We start from the raw sequence: 15,254 nt of genomic DNA on the forward strand, positions 1-15,254 counted from the left end.
AAAGAAAAACAAAATAAGTGTTGAAGAAGATTTTGAGAATTTGGAATTCATATACATTGTAGGAATGTAAAACGGAACAACTGCTGTGAAAAATAGTATCATTTCCTAAAAATGCAAACAATAGAATTACCTTATGCCCCAGCAATTATACTTCTGGTTATCAAAAAAAACAAAAACAGTACCCTAATAGATACTTTTACATCAATATTCATAGCAGCATTATCCAGCCAAAAAGTAGAACCCAAGTGTCTATTGACTGCTGAATGGATTAAAAAATATATATTTTAAATGGTCAGCATATTTTACTATCCATGAATAAAATGTCTCTATAGTTTTTTTCTGTATTTTGCAATTTTCAGTATGTAATTTCTATACTTGTGTTCTTAGAGTTACACATAATTATTTCATTTTGGTTTGAGTTATTAAAATGGTATTTTAAATTTCAGTGTATATAACCTGTTCATTGCTTTTATGTAGTTCATTGTATGTTGGTATTATATACAGCAATTTTACTTAGCTGATACTGTTATTCTAGGAGAGTTTATTCTTTCATTGCTTTTTGTTGTTTTCTTTTTACTTGTTTGAAGGTTTAGTTTATTTGAGATTTTCTTTGTAGTCAATCATGTTATATGCAAATAGGGATAGATTTGTTTCTTCCTATCTGATCTGTATGCATTTTATTCTTTCTCTTACTTGTACCAGATAAAACTTCAGTACTGGTTGAATAGCCAGGGTGAGAAAGGTCATCCTTGCCTTTTTCCAGATCATAAAAGGAAAGCATTAACCATTAAGCACAAATGTTAGCTGTATGTTTTTTTGCAGAAGCTCTTTTTCAAGGTGAGGAAGTACCCCTGGAGACATTCCTAGTTTTTCTGAGTGTTATCAGGAATGAGTGTTGAATTTTGTCCATTGCTTTTCCTACATTAACTGATATGATTGCATGATCTACTTTTTTGTTCTTAGTCTGTTAAAAGGCAAATGATTTTGATTGATTTTCAGATATTGGACCTATCTTGCATTTTTTATAATAAACACCATTTGGTCATGGTATATAGTATATGCATGTACACACTCATGCACTCTGGGGACTTCTAGTTGCTAATATTTTGATAAGGATTTTCACAACTACGTTCATAAGAGATATTGGTGTATAATTTTCTTTTTCATACTGTCTTATCTCTTTAGTATTTAATACTGACTATAAAATTTTATTGTGAAATGTTCCCTCTTCTGCAGAAGATTTTATGTAAACTACTTATTAGGAGTTTTTTTCTTTTTTAGCTATTTCATAGGATTCACTAGTGAAACCATCTGGCTTAAAATGTTTCTTAGAATTTTTCCACTATAAATTGAATTTCCTATTTAAATTATTTATTTTATAGTTGACTAATTGTGACATTTTTGACTCTTTAAGAGTGTCTCCATTTCATCTGAGTTGTCTAATTTTTGTGTGTAGAGTTGTGCCTCATATTATGTTACCAGTTTTTTGTCTTTTTTATTAAAATTCGTGTTTCACACTTAATACTGGTAATTTCTATATTTTTTCAGTCTTACGCTGTATTGTATTGGTTTTTATTAAAGAACCAGGTTCTTGTTTCATTGATTTTTTTTTGTCTTAAATTTCATAAAAACTTCATTATATATAAACCTTCTGCATGGTATAAGTTTGTTTTTGTTCTAGGCCTACACCCCTTTTTTTTTTTTTTCTTTGGTACTGGGGATCAAACTGGGACCTTGCGCTTGCGAAGCAGGATGCAGCACACTGAACTAAATCCTCAGCCCTAGATCTATACTCTTGAAGAGGGAATTTATATTATTTATTTGAGACTTTGCTAATACAAGTATGAGAAGCACTGCTGTAGGTACCTCCCATAAATTTGCTATACTGTTTTTGCTTTCATTTTTTTAATTTCTTTTGAGCCTTCCTCTTTGATCCATGAATTATTCAGACATTTCTTGTTTAGTTTTCAATTTATGAGAATTTGCCTGTTTTCTTTCTTTTTTTGACTTCTTACTGGATTTCATTATGGTCAGAAAGTAATATGATTTGTGTTTTAAATTTTTTATTAGTATATGTTTGTAATACATAATAATTACATCCATCTTAGGGAATTGGTACATATGTATATCACATCTTGATTGTTTTTACTCCCTCTTTCCCTTACAAAAACAATTTTTTAAAAATTTGATCTGAGATAGGATCTTTCTTGTGACTGTGCCATGGACATTGTGTATGGATGTATATTATTCACTATAGAATGTTCTATAAATTCCAATTCAATCCTTAAGGCTGATAGGAATTCTACATCATTTTTATTTGCTTTCTGGTTCTTTATATATCTGAAAAATGACTATTCCAAAATCCAAAAATGTGAGAATTCATGTCTATACAAAAATCTGCATACAGATGTTTTATAACAGTTTTATTTACAATTGCCAAAAAACTGCAATCAACTAAGATATATTTTGATAGGTAAATGGATAAGCAAACTGTGGTGCAACCATACAACAGAACATTTTTCAGTAATAAAAAATGAATTATCATGCCCAAAAGAAAAGTCTTAACTGCAAATTGTTAAGCAAAAAGCCAATCTAAAAAAGATAAATACTGTATGATTCAACTTTTATAATATTTTAAGAATAAAACTATAAGGACAATCAAATAACCATTGCTTGCTTCAGCTTTTGTGAAAGAGGGAGATAAGTAAATGTATGAACCACAGATTTTTAGAGCAGTAATACTATTCAGTATGACACTTAGAAACATGGAAACATGACATTAGATATCTGTCAAAACTCAGAACTTTAAAGCAGAAAGCACACTAAATATATGCAGATAGAATTGAGAAGGAATGTAGATTCTAATAAAATCTAAATGTATTACAAAATAAACCAAGTAGAGGGGTGGAACAATTGAGTACTAACTTTAATAACTTTACATATAAGTGGAGTCTGTAAGACCAAGGGCCAAAGCAATCACACAAGTACATCTGTTGATAAATATTAGTAGCATGCATTTATGAGTATATGTCAAAGTAACATAACAGACAACTGACAGGGCTGGGGATTTAGCTCAGTGGTTCTGCCGCCTGCCTCACAAGCACAAGGAACCGAGTTTGATCCCCAGTACCAAAAAAAAAAAAAAGGAGAGAGACAAGTGACAGAACTCCCAATGCCCAAAGATAAAAAAAAACTAAGCAACAAAATAAAATAATATTTATTATACACCAAAATATAAAATAAGTATCTGAGTCCATGCTAATATAAATTTTTGAAAGTGAATATGTAGAGAAGAAACAAATCTCCCATAAAAGTTTCCAAATAGTTTATGGAGATTTTCCACCCTTAAGGAAGGGGCACACAACTCCCCACTCAGCCATAGTCTACACACAATCTCTTCATTCCAAAAGTACAGTTTTTCAGGGTGCTGAATGGGGAAGTGTATCTCTACTGTGGAGAGACCTGACAAACACTTCAGCTAAGTAATGGAGATTATTGTTAGTGTTTATAAATCATGTAGATAGTGTATACCTTTGATATGATATAATGGAAATGGCACTTCTATGGTCTTCCTTTACAAATTCTATAAAACTAGCATTAGAAAATATTAAAAACACTCTTGCAAAAACCTGACCAGACTCCTCAATCTGTCAAGATCTTCAAAAGCAAAGTCTGAGAAACTTTCACTGCCAAGAGACACATTAAGGAGACATGACAGCTAAATAAAATTTAATAATCTGATTGGCTTCTTGGAACAGAAAAGAGGATTAAATAAAAACTAAGGAAATATAAGTAAAGTTATCCTTGGTAAATGTAATGTATCAGTACTGGTTCATTAATTTTAACAAATGTACCAATTAATGTAAGATGTTAAATATAGGAGAAATAATGTAGGGTCTATGGGAGCTCTCCATACTCTTTTCTCCATTTTTCTATAAATCTAAAACTATTCCAGAAAATGAAGTTGTTGTTTTTTTTAAAAAAGGACTAAGTTCAATTAATTGTAGAGGTACATTTTATGAACTTTCAAGGAACACACCATTTCAATCTTACATAAACTTTTCCTAAGAATGATAAAAAAAAGAAATAGTTCCTAATTCGCATTGTGAGTGTAAGTTAATCTCTTTACCAGAACCATTAACAAAGATAATTAAGAGGGAAATATAGTCTAGTATTTGTTGTGAAGATAGGTATAAAAACCTCAAAAAAATATTGACATACCAAAAAAGATATCAAAAAAGATACAAAATCAAGACAGATTTATTTCAAGGATACAAAGATACCAGATAGATAACTGATTAACATCAGTCACCATATTAATAGGTTAAGATTTTAAAAATCATATAATCTCAATTGATTTAATAAAAACATTTGAAAATATAGCAAGCTATGATTAGAAGGGAACTTCCTTGGGCCAGGGATTTAGCTCAGTGGTCCCGCCACCTGCCTCGCAAGTGCAAGGTTCTGAGTTCAATCCCAGTACCAAAAAAAAAAGGAAAAGAAAAAAGAAAGGAACTTCCTTAATTTGATCAAGCAAATATAGTTAATAGTGGTCAATGAAATATTTTATTTAAAGTTAGAAATAAGACATTCTATTACAATTAACTCATATTCTAAGTAAAAGAAATGACATAAGTATTAAAAATGAAAAAACAGAATTTCTTGATTATATAGAAATTTATTAAAAATCAGCATTTTACAACTAATGGAAGAATTCAAATTAGATGGATACAAGATTAGGATATATCAAATACCTTCCTGTCACCCAAAATGTATTTTTAAGGGAGTAATTTATAAGATCTTTTTCTTCTTTATTTCACAGTGTAAAAATTATATTTTAACAGTTTTCTGAGCTTGCTTTGTTTCATAAAAATGTATTTGTTAAATGATTATATTGTATTAAGTGTTATACAAAATAATCTTATAAAACTGCCCTCTTGAAATTGTTTCTTGGGTATCATCCTACACAAACACATGGCAATACACTGACTGCAGAACAAAAATAATAAACCAATGCATAAATGAACAGTAAGTTATTTAAATTTAAGCTTAAAATTATAATTAAAGAAACAGCTATACTCCATCCTTTTATTTGAGAAAAATTTAAACATATTCTAAATTGAAAGAATTTTAATGAATACTCTTACACATATTACGTAGATTTTACTATTAACATTTTATTGTAGTTGCTTTATCTCTTACCTATTCTGTATTCCACCAAAAGTTATTTTTTATAAAATTATTTTAATAACATCAAGCATTGTCAGAACAGGCAGCAGCAGTGCTGATATTCCTGATGCAAATACTGAAGAAAATTATTTGTTTTTATATAGTAAGGTTACACATCTACTTATTTTTATTACTCATAAACTCCATTTCTATTTATATACCCTAACTTTCAACCTTTTTTGAACATAAGTCATAGTAGAATATATAATCCAGTACTCCACACACAGATATATATGCATGTTTCTGTCCGTATATATAAATAGATATTTAATGTATACCACACATATGTATAAAAACACAAGAGTTTATGAAGTATTATTCTAACTGCAAAGAAAGCATTCTAATACTTTCTGTAATTTCTTAAAGTAATGACAAAGTTTACTACCTGTGTTAGCCCTTTCTGTGCTGCTGTTAACACTGGCAATTTATATATTATGGAGATTTATCTTATACAGTAGTTCTGGAGGCTTAGAAGTCCAGGAAGGCACTTACATCAGGTAAGACTTCTTCCTGCGTCATTCCATAGCAGAATGTGGAAGGGCAAGACAGTATGGATTAGAGAGAGCCAAAGATTGAACTCACAGCCTTAAGCCCTTTTAAAATCACCATTTTTCATCCATTTAGGAGAGTAGACCCCTCATGACCTCAAAACTTCCCCTTTGGTCCCACATCCCAGTGCTGTTGCCTTAGGGTTTAAGTTTCTAATACATGGTTTTGGGGGGATATATTCAAATCATAGCACCATCTTACTAATTGATTATGACATTCAATTTGAAGAACACTGCCCAAGAGGAAGTCTCACACATCTATACTAGGACAAATTTTAAAATGTTAATAACTACATTGTTTATAATTACAACAGATGGAAACAAAAAATGTACATTGAGATAATGGATAGGTAAAATGTGTGACAGTCATGCAGTGGAATAATACAGCAATGAATATGACCCATACATACACATACACACATCCCTAGGGAGGAATCTCATGTGCACAGTGTCAAATGAGTATACCAGGTTGTGTAAGAACATATACAGTATGTCTTTGTCTGTATAAATTTTCCAAATATGCTAAACTAAACAATATGTTTAAACCTATGTGCAAAAATATTTTTAAGGTAACATACACCTGTAATCCCAGTGACTCAGGAGGCTGAGGCAGAATAGATTGAACCCACAAGTTTATGACCAGCCTAGGCAGCATGAACAAGATCCTGTCTCTAAAAGCAAACCAAAACAAAATCATACTCTAAAAAATAAGTAAGTGACATATATATATTCTACATGGATGAACTTTGAAAACATCCTAAGTAAAAAAAGTTAAAAATGTCACATATGCTGATTCCATTTTTATTAAATTTCAAAAATAAGCATATCTACAAAGCTAGAAAGTAGTTGCTTAGGGTTGAGAGTTGAGAGAAAAAGTAAGAGTGTTTGTTAAATGGGTAAAGGATTTTGCAGGGAGGGGTGGGAACTGGTTAAAGTGCTCTAAAATTGTGCTGATAGTTGCATAACTCTGTGTATATTCTTTAAATACTATTAAATTGTACACTTTTTCTTTCGTTTTTATCAGTATATGTTTACAATACCTAATGATTACATTTATCACAGGGAGTTGGTACATGTACATAACACATAATTCTTTTTTTGTACCCTACCTCTCCCACCCCTTCCTCCTCCTTCTATCTCTTGGTTCCCTTCCCATTTGCCAAAGCTCTGTTTCCACTTTTTCTTCAATTTCTTTTCCTCTCCTACTTCCTCCCTCCCTGCACCTCTTGTTCCCTTCCCAAATGATAATTTTAAAATTCAAGATTGTAGTTATCTGGGAAAGAAGAGAACTTGAGATCAAAACATGTCACATAGTAGTCTTTGAGGATATCAGTAATGGTCTATTTCTTCACCTAGATGGTAGACATATTGGTGGGGTTTTATTGTTCTTTCTATATTTTACACATTATAAATTTTTGTGTATTTGATAAGTAGAAATGTATTTTTAAGAGAAGCAGTATTTTTCATATTTTATATATCAATTCCTATTGTGATCAAGTTTTTATCATATATTAAACTTCTACTATAAATCAAAGATTAGTTTTTATCCAAATATATCTTGTTTCAAAATATTATTTTATATACATTAAAATGTCCAAAATATATTATAGAATCAAATGATGGGTGTCATATTATATTCTTGGTAGTTCAGAATGCACTTAACTATAGCTCTGCTTTTCTTCATCACCTTTGTAACCACCCTAATTCAGCTCTTAGGTTATTTCAACATTCTCTTAACTGATTTTCTTGCTTTTTTTGCACTTGTCCAGTTAGTTTTCCATTTTGAAGCCAAAAATCTCTTGAAAACACAGACATGTAATTCTTCTGCTCAGAAATCAGTATCACTGTCATTAAAGTTAAACTCATGTACATAATACTTAGAAAAGGAAGCTACAGAAATGCAAGATGGGATGAAGTTGCTGTGTAGAATTACAAAGATTCCAGAGCAATTTATCAGTCCAATTCTCAGGACATCAAACTATTTTTCATATTTTACAGAAAACTATTTTTCTCTCCTCCATAGGAATGTTAAGAGCATAACATGCAATAATTGTTTTGGGAATATTTCTAATTCTTAGGAGAAAAAGTACTACAAATTTTCTGGTGTAGATAACACTATATTCTTTGAAGGAATACTACCCTTAGTTGAAATTCTAGATTTATACAATAAATTGCCAGATTTGACATACAAAATTGCCTTAAAATTATTGATGTTTCAATCATATTGTAATCAATTAGCTATCAAATTGATTAAAAGTTACTATGTAGCACTTTTGTTGAGAAAGGCAGTCAAAATTTGTAATAGAAACATACTAAGAACTATATAATATACCCAGTGCCGTTTTGGCCCTAAGTAGTTTATCTAATTCTATTAGATGAAAGCAGATTTTGAAGTAACATCATTAAGATTAAAGGTTAGAAAATAAATCTTAAATTTCTTAATGAAATCATAAATTCCAATAAGAAAGGCAAAGGGTGATTCCACAGTCATTTTCAGATAGATGGAAAGTTTTAAATAAATGCTGTCAATTCTGCTTTTTCAGATTGAAAACAAGATGAAAAGATAATGAAATAAGAGTTAGGTTTTTTAAGAAAGTGAAAGTGGTTAAAGAATAAATTCAATCATAAGAATATTCAGGAAAAATTACATGGCTAAAAATCTTAGTTGTAAATTTTTTTAAATAGCTTGTTCTCTGTTTGCAAAGGTGAAAGTGAGATGATCTTAACACATCAAAGTAACACAACCAATTAGTAATAGAGCATGATTCTGTCATTTGAAAACCTGGCCCTTCAATTCTGAACTCCAGTCTTCTAATATTTTCCCCACTGTTTTATAGTTCTTATCTGAATAGTTGGCTTAAATGTGTACTAGAAATTAACGGTGATCTCTCAAAGATTTTTCTAGCTTAAAATGCCTATGATTATAAATGCATCTATTGACAGTTGAGCTCTCTTTACTTCTTTCCCACTTCCATTCACTTGTGAAAAACATTGTTTTACTTTAAAACTAGACTTCTTTAGAAACAGAAACTCAAGTAGAAATCTCACTCAGCTTTAGTGTTTATGGATTATACTTTTGAACATACACATTTCTATATTAGACATTTAATGTACTGTCTTATTGATATCTTACTACTCTATGAGATATGAAAAAGTTGAAGTTGGGCAAAAATTTTTAAAAGGTTAGCTGTGGTGTAACTGCTTTATTCTGATTTGATTTTCAGTGCTTTTTTTTTTTCTTTTTTGGTACTGGGGATCGAACTCAGGACCTTGCACTTGTGAGTCAGGCTCCAAATCCACTGAGCTAAATTCCCAGCCCCTACAGTGCATTTTTCCAATCCAGCACACTACCCATCAGCCAGAATGCCCAGTTTGTATAGCAATTTGTAAATTTCTTACTGTAACAGTTTTATTCCTAAACAGTTGTTCACATATAAAGTAAATTGACTATCCTTTATTATGGAATATATTTAAAACAAACATCCATGCCAAATTAGTATTCATGCACTTTCTCCTTTCAGGCCTGTATGTGGAATTAGAGGGAAAACTCTCATAATTAACCTACCAGGTAGCAAGAAAGGATCTCAGGTAAGCATCCTTGGCATTCATATGGTTTAGTGTAAGTACATTTAACCAACTGTTAAGAGTTAACCATCCAAAAAGTCGGAGCATTCTCTAAGATTGCTCTTGCTTCAGACACTAATTTCAAGTTCAAGCAATTACCAAAATCACCCTCAGGTTCAATAATTTACTAGAAAGACTATCAGAACTCACTAAAAGTAGTCATACTTAACAGTTTATTACAAGGAATACAGATTGAAATTATCCAAAGAAGGAAAGTACCTAAGATAGAGTCTAGGAAAAAATGCCAAATCTGGACCTTTCATTGTCCTCTCCCTGTTAAGTCATGAATGCTTTATTCTCCTGGCGCATGCTTTATTACCGTGTGACAGGACACATGGGATATTGCCAATCAAAGGAACTCATCTAAGCTGTTATTGTCCTGCGGTCTTTTCTGGAGTTCATCACACACTGCTGATGTGGCTAACCTTTAGTTCTTAGCCCTTCCCAGAGGTTGAACTTATACCTTTAGTCTCTGATACCTTGCAGTGGAAAAACCAATACCCATCATAAATCACAATGTTAAGCTATCTGATGGCCAGAGCCCCCAGGCAATCAAAGGTATTCCTCTCAGGCATAAAATTCTGAGATCTAGAGATTATCTCTCAGTAGCTGACAAAGGCCAGGCTCTCCTACTGTCTTAGTAATGTTAATTTTTCACTATACTAGCTACTCCTAGCCTTTGGCCAAGGCTTTCTTATAGCAAAACAACTAAAAATACTCAAAAAATCTGGTCATCTATATTTACTATAGCATATGTGACAGGTACAGCAGTGCTATCTGTGAATGTGTGTAGATTGGGAGCAGGCAATGTGCAGTATGAATAGATTCAGAGAAACAGCTGGTCTAACCTCTAAAGGCATTGAATACATTTTCATATTTTTGAAGTAATTTGCTAAATTTCCACCTTAATCTCCTACTGTTTCTACCATATGATATATTTGTGCAGAACTGGGTAACAGAAAAGTTAGCTGAACTAATTCCCAGTTCTTCATTAAACCAGTCATTTTCCTGGGGAGATTTAAGCTCAATTTCCCATACATTTGACTGTCATCAGTATCAGTACTATATTACTAACAATGCCAGTATTACAACATATTACCTTGTGAAAGGGAATATAACAAGGGCAGAGGGGAGGAGATACTGGTACATTACTAGACTCCTTCTCAGACATCAACAGTTAGCTCATCCATCATCACTCAGGTTTGCAGGCTTGTCAGTTTCCAAAAACAAAAGTAGCCTCAACATATGACTTCACCCTTTCAAGCAGCTGTTATAGTTGTGCCAAGAACCAATATCATCTCTTGTTCTGGGCCTCTTTTGAGACACCAATGTAGTATTTTGTTTCCCTCATTGCATAACCTAGTCATTCTTCCTCTCCATTCATACCTACACTATTCTGTCTTTGAAAGAGATTTAAGGTGCAGCCCTTTCCTGGTTCAGACTGCCTTCAGTAATATTAAGTTAGCAAGTGCCTCCCACGCAGTCTATTCCTATTCATATACGGTAAGGTTAAAAAAAGAACTAGTGGACTATCTTAACCTAATCGGTAGTTTAACTGCCTTCACTGTCAACTCTAATTTGGCCAGATGAGGTAAAAGCAAAATGAGGCCCATAGGAATTTTCACAAATGTTTAAAGACATTTACAGTTTTCTTGCTTAGGAAGAACCACCCGCAGTTGTATTATGGGTCCTAAGAACCACTATATCAAGTAGAGAAAATGAAAACTCTGAGGTGACCTGAGAAAAAAAATATAAAGAAAACATTATAGTTGTATCAGCATCCTTTCTCAACTCCATGTTTCCCAGAAAAGCAAAGGAATCTATATAGTGAGAACCTACCTTTTTTACCCCTACATTGAGTGTAATCACATACTCATAAAGGCATGTAAACCAGTCCTTTACACATTTATCTCACCCTGCTGAAGACAGCAGATATTTCAATTGCTTATTCTATTATCTATCAAATTATTACACTGAGGACAAAAATGCTAGGACCCACTGATAGCCTTTAGGAGCTGTTGGAATCAGTCTGACTTGCCAGTTATACGTAGGCCTTTCCCCCCTTTGGAATATACCCCAGAGTCTTCTGCAGTCTCTCTTTGGCACATGTAACAGTTCTAGTCAGCATTTAGTGCCTCAGAGAGTACAAGAGGTATATATCTAGATTCAGTCTCCCTTTGCTGTGTTGCTTCTGTGTCCACTCATTGCATGGGCCCAGGTGGCAACATCAAGCAACCACACTGAATGTCTGCTCTTTGCTTCTAATGCTTCTATCCCTGAAAGGAGTTTCTCCAATGGACACTGACACATCTATTTTCATGTACTCCTGTACTTAGTTCCCAGAATGATTTCCATAAGGACCCAAGCAGGCATTCCTTAAATACATCAGTTTTTATTGCCCTTTCTACCTGACCATATGGGAAGGCCACTGGACAATGCATCACCAAACTGTCAGCAAAAACAAGCAAAAATCATGCAGTTCCAGTCACTGAGTTGATTTGTGTTTATCTCATTTAGCCAACTACAAAGTTGAAGCACAACAAAAGACTGCCCTCCCTCACTTCTGATACCAGTTGCAAATTCAGGGAATTCCTAAAAACCACACAAGTTTAATAATTCACTAACATTCACAGAACTCACTGAAAACTATTGTACTTATAGTTATTTCTTATTAGATTAAAAATCAGCCAACAGAAAGAGTGCATAGGAAAGAATCTGAGAGAGGCACCAAATAAGGAACTTCCATTGTCCTCTCTCCTTGGAATCATAGGCATGTTGCCTTCCTGCCATTGATTTATACACTCAGAATATTGCCAGCTAGAATGCTAACCTGAGCCTTTGATGTCCAGAATTTTTAGTATCTAAAGTTGCCTAAAGTCCTCAGGCAAAAAAGGACATTTTTTATCTGGCATTATACTCCAAGGGTCTAGAAATAACTCTAAGAAGCTGACAGTAAAATCCACACCTTTCTTTGTCAATGTTAAATTATTTACTGCACAGCATTTAAACTGTAAATTGACAGAGCCCTACAAAGAGAAGTCAGAAGATTAGGTATCCTTCTAGGTATTCCAGTATTCTATAGAAAGATTTAAGAAATTTTTTCACGTCTTAGTTTTTAATTAAGGTGTTACTTTAAACGTGAAAGAGAAAGACTTCCACTTATTCCCCAAACATACCTGGCTCTTAAGTTCTTCCCTATTCTCTTTTAGTGATGTATTGTAGGTAACATTTGCTCTTGAACAGCAGATTATATTGACTTCTATGTGGAGCTCATTATACACTTGTTTCTATTCTTATATTAGGTATGTTCTAAAAATACAGTGAATATTTACATTTTGAAAAAAATTTATTATAGTAGAAGACACATTGCTATTAATCCCCTCAAAATACTCCCTCTCAGTTCCTCCCATAATTCTTGCCACTTTCCAAAGCCCTTCTGGAAGTCTTTGATGAATGTCTTTAGTTGCACTGTTATGGCTGCCTTGATGTCCCGAATCAATACAAAATGTTTACCTTTCATGCTTATTTTGACTTTGGAGAAGAGCCAGAAGTTGCACAGTGCCAGATGTGGTGAATAAGGTAGATGAAGACACACTGTAATGTTTTTATGAGCTTGCTTTTTCATTAGATTGCACAGGACAATGCCATTCACCATATTTTTTTATCACATCTTGCAAAGAAATGGAAAAGACTCCCAGAACAGCTTCAGAAATTGACAAGAGCAATGGGATAAGTATGTGGGAAACGAGGGAGGGTATTTTGAGGGGATTAGCCACAGTGTATCTTTTGCTGTAATTTTTTTTAACTTAAACATTCACTATATATTTCAACAACACCTCATATGTTATATAGTTATATTTTATGATGGTAATTAGAACTCTTGCTCTGAATGAAATAAGCTGACCCTCCTGTGTTTTGTTAGTTTTGGTGTCTTGCTCTAAATAAAAATGTGAAAATTCTTTCCTGCCTTTCCCACTTTTCTCATAATGAATCTTTAAACTGTAATGCTATGTTAAAATTTAACTTACAAATGCAGTGTGTGCTTTATTAGTACTGTATTTTCTACATTCTTGAAGGAGAATACTATGTACCAAGCTTCATATTTCACATTACAAAGACATGCTTTAAATATGATTCATTCTTGCTGGGCACAGTGGTACACAACTGTAATCCTAGCACTTGGGAGACTGAGGCAGGAGGACTGCCTCAAGTTCAAGGCCAACCTGGAATACAAAGTGAGATGCTGTCTCAAAAAAGAAAAAAAAAAAAAGATTCATTCTTGAGATTGAGGGAGGGAAATGCAGATCCAAAATCAAGAATCACTTTGCTTGTCATCATTTTGTAAGTCTAGAAACAGACTTCATCATCTTCTTTGCTTTTTTCTTCCTTTTGTGGACAGGAATGCTTTCAGTTCATACTGCCAGCTCTACCTCATGCCATTGACCTTTTACGTGATGCCATTGTAAAAGTAAAGGAGGTGCATGATGAACTTGAAGATTTACCTTCCCCACCACCTCCACTTTCCCCTCCTCCCACAACCAGCCCCCATAAACAGACAGAAGACAAAGGGGTGCAGTGTGAGGAAGAGGAAGAGGAGAAGAAAGACAGTGGTGTTGCTTCAACAGAAGATAGTTCATCATCACATATAACTGCAGCAGCCATTGCTGCCAAGGTAAGCTTGCTGAGCGAGACTGAGATCTGAAGGACTCACAGGTGAATTACTGAATTCATTCCTATTTCCATCCCATCCTTGAAATTCCATTATCTCTTTAGGGCATACTAAAAAAAATAAAAATATTTGGACAATCCAGTATACTTTACTACTATGTTTCCTTCCAGATACAGTTTCCTTGAGGTTCTGAAGTTTGTTCTGTGCGCTAAAGCATTAAAACTGCTATTGTTACTATTAAAATTATAGCTACAGTGATAAACAATGACATTCAAGAGCTCTTTGAAGCTCTGTCTATTTTTGTGGACATATTAAATAAGCAATGTTTATATATTCAGAACATTAAAACTTCACAAAATTTTAAAGATGTAAAAAACTTAAATTAAAAGACCTTAGATGACTCAAGAAATGAGTTGGAAAAAACTAATTAAAATTTTTAAAAGATGTGGCTTATAAGCAGTTGTTGAATTCTCCTTAACTAAGCATTTATTCAAATATTGCGTGACATAGATTACCTTAATGCTACAGAGAAATGGATATATTTGCACTGTAATTTAATAAAATAATAAATATTAATAGGATAATACCAAAGTATTATAAATTCTCTCTACACAGTTCTGGGGATAAATATACTACCATGAGATATTTGAGTAAATTTAATCATCTTTAAGTCACAGAATAAAATTTACATTATTATCCATACCTGATAAAAACCACCTAGTCTACTCTAATTTCTAGAAGGATGTCACTTCTAAGAATTATAATTGTCCACTGATTAAAAGCATATAGGTTGAAAATTTTAATTGCTATATGGAGTAATTTGTAGCATTTTATAAATCATTCACTATTTTGGCTACGAACATAGTGAAGATTTTATTGAGAACATATTGATTAGAATCATAAAGAAATCCTTTTCAAGTATCCATTCATGCAACCAGTAAAGATTCCTTTACTGAACACTAGATGATTTCATTTCTCCAGATCATTCATTGACTCATTTAGTCCTTATTTGATACTAGTAAGTATTTAAGTTGTATATGATTTTAATGGAACTAATTGGTGAAGTAAGTTCATTTTAAAATCATTATATGTTTCTTCTCTTTTTCTCTTAATTAAAAGAGTAAAAAGTATCATCATTTTCAGTCTTATGGAATAAGCCTGTAGCATTTTAAATCTACACTGAT

The 15,254-nt window shown here is 32.7% G+C and overlaps 1 protein-coding gene across 34 annotated transcripts in view; it reads left to right on the forward strand.

Annotated features, from left to right (window-relative positions):
* The window catches only part of Gphn (gephyrin), a 589,435-nt gene that overhangs the window by 286,915 nt on the left and 287,266 nt on the right, over nt 1–15,254 (forward strand). For all 34 annotated transcript variants that reach the window (XM_087195039.1, XM_087195042.1, XM_021247567.2 and 31 more), the window contains 2 exons: nt 9,299–9,365; nt 13,801–14,073. In XM_087195039.1, the coding sequence (XP_087051165.1) occupies nt 9,299–9,365; nt 13,801–14,073 (340 nt within the window). The remainder of the gene's footprint in view (nt 1–9,298; nt 9,366–13,800; nt 14,074–15,254) is intronic.

The sequence above is a fragment of the Heterocephalus glaber genome, unplaced genomic scaffold, assembly GCF_053883595.1.
Source record: "Heterocephalus glaber isolate CG9 unplaced genomic scaffold, H.glaber_assembly_v1.0 deba00001608, whole genome shotgun sequence".
In the NCBI taxonomy this organism is placed as follows: Eukaryota; Metazoa; Chordata; class Mammalia; order Rodentia; family Bathyergidae; genus Heterocephalus; species Heterocephalus glaber.